Source organism: Camelina sativa, chromosome 10 (genome assembly GCF_000633955.1).
Source record: "Camelina sativa cultivar DH55 chromosome 10, Cs, whole genome shotgun sequence".
In the NCBI taxonomy this organism is placed as follows: Eukaryota; Viridiplantae; Streptophyta; class Magnoliopsida; order Brassicales; family Brassicaceae; genus Camelina; species Camelina sativa.
Window position 1 is genome coordinate 21410417 of NC_025694.1, and position 7039 is coordinate 21417455.

Genomic DNA, 7039 nt, shown 5'->3' on the forward strand with positions numbered 1-7039 from the left:
GTAACAAATGTTGGTCAATTTAAGAAGTTTTAGTAATTGAGTTTATGTGCAATGTTATTTTTGGAAATTTTTGAAGGGTTAATGTTGTAAATAAAAAATTAAATAAGCAAAATTAAAAGGGCATAACACAAAATGTACTTCAAAAATGTTAATATAGAAATGAATTGATTTAATAGTAAATTTGGAAAAATGCCCTGTTTTTATTTACACTTTTGAAAAATACCATTTATATGACTTACTGGGAGTGAAGTTATCTTTCGAAAGTAGCGGACGATTTCTTATTTCACATATAGAAGTTTCGTAAAACACTTAATGATGTGACCCCGGACTACGGACGTGGTTCACAGGCGTACGGACGGAGGATACAGCAGAGCGGATCGGAGAAGCGGTTCGGTTAGGGACGAGAATGGACGCGAATGGACGCAGAACAGCGGACGTACGGACAGATGGTCGGACGCAGCGGACGCTGCCGATAAACGGACGTACGGACGCGACAGATGGACGAGTGAGCGGATTGAACGCGGATGGACTAGGGAGTCACGAGGAGATACTCGACTCGTTCGGCTCTAGTTAGGAAGCGGATGGAAACGGACGCTACGTACGGACGTACGGACGCGTCGGATGGACGAGTGAGCGGATTGAACGCGGATGGACTAGGGAGTCACGAGGAGATACTCGACTCGTTCGGCTCTAGTTAGGAAGCGGATGGGAACGGACGCAGCGGATGAACGGACGGTGGATTGAGTCGACGACACATGGGAGATGGCTCGGCCCGTGATACGGTCGGACTAGAAGGTCATGAACCCGGTTCTTGAACCTTCTAGGGTTTCTCTAGAGCCAAGTCCCGGACTTGAGAGGAAGAGAGGAATGGACAAAGATCCAATCTTTGGGCCAATAATTTCTATATTCCAGTCCTCTTTTTACAATGAGGGTTTAGGCCTTTATATAGGCAAGCTTACATAAGGGGGACACTAAAACCCTAGACGCGCGGCCATGATCTGAACCATACACTTGGCCATAAAGTAAAAGCAAAAGTAAATCAAAGCAAAGACCAATCCAACGGCCATAAGAGAGTTCAAAGGAAATAAAGGAAGGAAGGAAGGAGATAGGGTTGCCACGTCATTGGTGGAACGTGACTGATAGGATCTTCACTTCCTTGGCCCATTATCTTGTCAATGAAAGTTTCCAAGTCATGAGCCAAGCGGGAACGAAGTGAAGATGCACTAGAGTTCGTTGCCTCGTTAAAACCCCTTCGGTAAACCCATTGGGACAAACCCGAAGTAGGAAAAAGAGTACAGCTCCTTCTAATGACTTAGGGGTGTCTTCACGCTAGCGTGATGGTGAAGACACACAAATCAAGCTTCCCAAAGCTGGTCGCACCCAAGGCTCTTCATTGGTGATGCTAGCCATGAGCCATTGGTGTAAGGTTGGAGCTTGGCTTTTCGAATGGATGTCCTTGGGACGCGTACTATATGATCTTGCCTTGCTCCCCTTGGTGGTCCTTGGGCCTCGTTGGTACCACATTGATGTTCCGGACCAAGTTTTATGCTCCTACGCGATCTGCTAGGCCATGGTACCAATGTACCGGTTCTCACCGCGGTACGGCCAGGACCCGGGTTCCATCACTTAATTTCGGAAAACAGACAAGTTCCACAACTAGCGGTATGGGTACCTTCTTAACTAACAGAAAATAAGTCTCCCAAGACATTCTTATTAACTAGGACCACAAGCATATATGCCAGAAGATAAAAGTTCAGAATTTGATTATTCAAACCTCTTACTAAAAGCTACTGAAACTAATTTTGATTGCCTTCTTCCAATCGATTAGATGCTCCAGCACCTAACCTCGAGGCGCATGTGTCCTTGTTTCCCATCCATTGTCTTTCGTACAATGGCTCTGTAATTAGCCACATTGCCTGTGATTGGATCATTTCCACATTCAAAACTTATGTACAAGATTGCATTTGCCGCTTTGAGCTTCTCACGCGGCTCTGTTTCAGCTTCTCCTCGAGTTTCCACAACCACCTTCTGAGTCTCCAATGGCAGGCATTCCGCAATAGCGTCCAGTGCCAACAATTTAGACCATTTCGTGTAGAATGCAAACTCAGTGAAGAGATGCAGCCACCAATTTTCCCTGTCCATCAACTTTGAATCTTTCACCTGAGCCAACAGTCAATTAACAAGACATGACTTGGTCAAAACCACATAGTCCCTATATATATATATATAATAAGTTAACTAGCGCGCAGCTGCAGCAGGAGAGAGAGTGTTACCACATAGCAATGTTGCAGATTCTCATCAGGCAACCATTTTGGCAGTTCAACTTTGTACAAATCATCTATTGCCTCATTGTCCCACTCATGATCCGCCTCTTGCCAATCTATTTTTTTTATCAAACAAAGTCTTACGTCACAACCTAGAAAAAGGTGGTATTAACTGCAGTTTTTACCTTCCACGTCGCAAAAGAATGTCTCCCATGATAAATGCTCAGTTTTTGCATGCTCATCATGCTTAACCCACGTCTTGAGAGAGAGTGGAGAATAATTGTCGGCTGGATTCACAGCGTCCATTGTAATGAAAAACTTGGTATTGTGAGTGGTATATATATTGCTCACAAACTCAAACTCGTAGTTTGTACCCTACAAGATCATAAGTGAGACGGGGTGATAAGACATATATAATAACTAGATAAGTGTCCGCATGATGTGTGGGCTTTAAAATTGATGAATAAAATAAATCCTAAACCTTAAACAATTTTTTAAAAATAGAAACAAAAAAATATTTCTTGAAGTAAGTATTTTAATAATTTTAGTTAGAAAACAAAATCATATTTGTATTTACCTTCATACACTTATTTATATTTTTATATTTTAAATATATTATAACAATTATTACAATAATCTAACGCCAATTTATATCCCACCAAAACTTTTGCCAAATACTCATCACTACAAATATTATTGTTATCAAATTTCAACAACATTTCACAACTTATTACAAAATATTTTACATGCAAATAATTCATCAAAACAACATATAATTAATAACCATGTACAATTTTACTGTATGTTTTACCATATGCTCTTACACCCAAAGTTATTTTATTATTAAAATATGCTCTTTATCACCACCTAAAATGTCTTTTAAACAAATTTTATGTTGTTTTACTTTCATTTTGGTAAAACAACATAAAATTTATGGTTAAATTTTTTTACTGCAAAAATATCTTGGATGAACAACTGGTGAAAATTATCTACTTGAGTATAATGATTTTATGACCAATCCAATAAAAGTTTTTTACTGAGAAATTGAAAGAAAGTTAATATAACTTAATAAAATTAAAAATTTGAAAATTATAAACAATTCAAAATAAAAACTTTATAAACAATCAAAAACATGATATATGTCATAATCGCGTTAAAGGATCGATGACCTGTTTACTCCTCAGAAGTATCGCATTGTACCAAAATTACTTAGAACTATGACCTCGTCTCAAATATTCTCGAATCGTAAGTTCTCAACTTATTTTTACCTAGTCAAAAGTTCTCATATATTTCTCTATATACCTGGGTTTAAACGGTTTACGAACCAAATCCGATAAAAATCCCATAAATCCGGTTTGAAACCAATTTTAAAACGGTTTACGGTTCTAACTTCCCAAATTTCAAAATAGCTTCTCAATTACTCGATCAAGTAGCTTTTGTTTTAGTACTAGAATCATTGACATTATCCAGAAGAGAAAACTCTAGATTTTGACCAGAAACATCAACCATCGATTAATCTTCGAAACTTATAATGCTACTAACTGTAGAATCTTTTTTGGAACATCCATCAGTATCTCCATCCTCGATTTATTTAGCGGGCTTTATAGATTTTGATTCCATTTCATTGCATATAATAGCTTCCATTGAAGAACCTGCACGAATAAAAGACCCACAATAGATAAGCAAAATTATATCAGGAAAAAATCAAAGATCAAAGCTTTCTAAACATGTAAATTTATGTAGATATAATGTTATTTTCTTAATTAGCTGTCCCATTACATTTCAAAAGTAACAATTCTTTTGACATTTTTATGTTATTCCTTTTAGATTTGGTATTCCCTATTTATTGATTAATAATAATAATATACATGTTTAATGAATTATTTTTTTTGTTTATACATGTCAACATCTAATTAAAAAAACACGTATAATATAATTAGCGTACAATGAAAGATATATTAGTTTGTTAATTTTCTTTTTTGATTTAGGAAATTTCTTTTAGATATAAACTTGTAAATTTTATGTAGATTTAATGTTATTATCTTAATTAGCTGTTTTGAAAAAATAATAATTTTTTGACACATGTCAACATCTCATCAGTATACTTGACACATGTCATGATCTTGTTAAAGACTAATTTTGAAAATCCAACTTTTTATAATAAGATTTTAGGATTAGTAATTTTTTTATTTCTTGATTTTTTAAAAATATTTTTTCTTTTAAAGTTAGAAATTTGTGTAAAATTGACATTTGTCACGATCTAGTGAGTTAGTATTTTTTGAAATTAATACATGTCACGATCTAGTGAGTTAATAAGATTTTTTTCTTTTAAAATTAAAAATTTGTGTAAAATTGACACTTGTCATGATCTGATGTGTTAGTAATTTTTTTAATTGACACATGTCACGATCTGGTGAGTTACTAACTTTGAGAACTAAGTTTTATATAATAAGATAATATTTTTTAGTATAAAAATTTTATTATATTTAAAATTAATAATCATTATTTCTTAATTTGTGTGAAATTCCTCAAACATGAATATTTGAGGGAACAGAGGGAGTATAAGATTAAAGACCATAAACTAAGCAGATATGAAAATCCAAAAGTACAAATGAATTTTATGGGCCTCTAATCAACGAAGAATGGAAAAAAGAAATGTTAAGAGTTGGTTTGTTTGTTTTATGGGCCTCTACTCAATAATCTCCCGCTAAAGAGATAACACTTTGCATATTATCTATCTAACATCTGTCTTTTTTTATTGTTTGGATCTAATTATTTAAATTCACCAGAGAAAGTGTGGGCCGCAGAGTCCAATGTTATTGAGTAGAAGATAAAAACAAACCTTCTGAAAATTGTAACAATAAAGTCCAAGTCTGCCGCAGACGCCACTGTCGTAATAAACACGCCACTCATAAGGCGATATGTCGTCCTCACCAGAACCCTATGCACATTAAATAAAAGCATTGAGATAGATATAGTTAAACAAAAAAAGATAGACAAAAGATAATTACTCCCGAATCTGAAACAGGTGCAAGACGGATTATATCATCATCATCATCCCAGGCATGTGCCTTCTTAGCTAATTTCTTCTTTCGCAGCTGCATCAAAATCAACACCAAATCAGAACAAGTAACTAAACCAGGATCAATTTCAATTATAATTACAGAGAATTAAAAATTCAGACAAAACATGCACGATCGAATCATCTTAAAAAAAAAAAACAAAAACAAACTTGCCTAATGATGATTCCAACAAAATTGTATTTCACATACAAACTTGCCTAATTGAAAAACTTAATTAANAAAAAAAAAAAAAAAAAAAAAAAAAAAAAAAAAAACAAAACAAAATTTAAAGTCAAGCACATGACATGACATATGTACCTCGTAAAACCTTTTAGGGTCACTGGCAAATTCATGATCAGAAAACCATTTGGGCATGGGACGCAGGTAGAAATCATCTATTGACGATGTCTTGTCCCAATAAGCATCCGGAGGATTGTTACCTTGAAAAGAAAAAAAAGTGTTCTCCATTTATAAAACCACAAAGACTCCTAAACGAACGATTAAGTTAAGGATGCTAAGAAGATACGGCGGCCCTGGTAGATACACACTGACTTACATTTGATTCTACAGACTAAGATCCTCCAGATGAGATAGATACCGGGTGAACATCCAACATCGCTAAAAAGCGTCTGAAAAGAGAAGACGGAGTTGGTGGCCGGATCCATAGCCTCCAAAGTAATGTAGAAGTTGGTGTATGCAGTACTCATAATATTATACTTTTCCCAGCGGACAAACTTGAAGTTGGTCCCCTGACGAAAGAAGGAGGGGAGACTAAGGTAAAAGAGAGAGATAGAGAAAGAGAGAGAGAGAGAGAGAGAGAGAGAGAGAGAGAGAGAGAGAGAGAGAGAGTAAACCTTGTGAAGGTTGTGGCAGAGGACTCCAAGCCTACCAAAAAGGGCGATATCATAATCTTTACCCCAACGAGACTTAACTAGTGTACAAGGATCGGAAGAGTAATCCAGATCAAAACCCTACTCAGAGAAAAACAAAAACAAAAATAATAATAATCGGTGAGAGAACAACTAACTAAACCTAAAAGAGAAGGAAATCAAAATAAAAAATGAGGAATCAGGAAAGCAATTCCGAAGAGAAAGATGATTACATAGGACAGATTTCTCCAGGATCGGGGTTCTTTATCACGTTCTTCTGGCATCTACATCAAAAAAAAAAAAACAAAGGAAAAATTAGAACAACTAACTAAACCAGGATCAAAATAATTGCAAAAACATGCTGAGAATTAAAAATTCAGCCATCATCACGAGAAAAAAATATATATATATATTCACCATGTAACAGCGTCGGCCAAACTCATAATCATCGGCAAGTGCTCCACCAGCCTCAGCCTGCGGCGGAGCTTCACCCACAATTTTCTTCTCTTCCACGATTCCTTCCATAACCCCCTAAATTTCGTTTTGTTCAGACAGATAGTAGAGAGAGAGAGAGAGAGGAGATACTTTATAAAGAAAACTCCATAGATATGACCTCCTTCTTCTCGGGTCCGACACATTTACCTTTCTTTTTTCTTTTTATTCTCCTTACATTTTGTTTTCTTTCATTTACCACCCCACCCCGATCTGACTGATGTTCGACGACTCTTTTTTCTCTCTCATTCACCGACGAGTTTGCCGATGATTCCCTTGTCCATAGGGACCTCCCTCCTCGAGTCGAAGGGCATACACACACACCGTCTTCCCTTTACTTTGTAGCACAAAA

At 36.0% G+C, this 7039-nt stretch overlaps 2 protein-coding genes across 2 annotated transcripts; both read right to left on the reverse strand.

Moving 5' to 3' along the window:
- Window positions 1825–2570, reverse strand: LOC104720578 (UPF0725 protein At4g29550-like). Its single transcript, XM_010438466.1, has 3 exons — window positions 2450–2570; window positions 2274–2380; window positions 1825–2160 (listed from the first exon to the last, which is right to left on the reverse strand). The coding sequence occupies exons 1-3, from the start codon at window positions 2568–2570 to the stop codon at window positions 1825–1827; spliced, it is 564 nt and encodes a 187-aa protein (XP_010436768.1).
- LOC104719516 (UPF0725 protein At5g63820-like) lies at window positions 3739–7039 on the reverse strand. The gene is made up of 8 exons (XM_010437451.2): window positions 6613–7039; window positions 6429–6479; window positions 6181–6297; window positions 5883–6075; window positions 5645–5766; window positions 5276–5362; window positions 5107–5205; window positions 3739–3916 (listed from the first exon to the last, which is right to left on the reverse strand). The coding sequence occupies exons 1-8, from the start codon at window positions 6718–6720 to the stop codon at window positions 3866–3868; spliced, it is 828 nt and encodes a 275-aa protein (XP_010435753.1). The 5' UTR covers window positions 6721–7039; the 3' UTR covers window positions 3739–3865.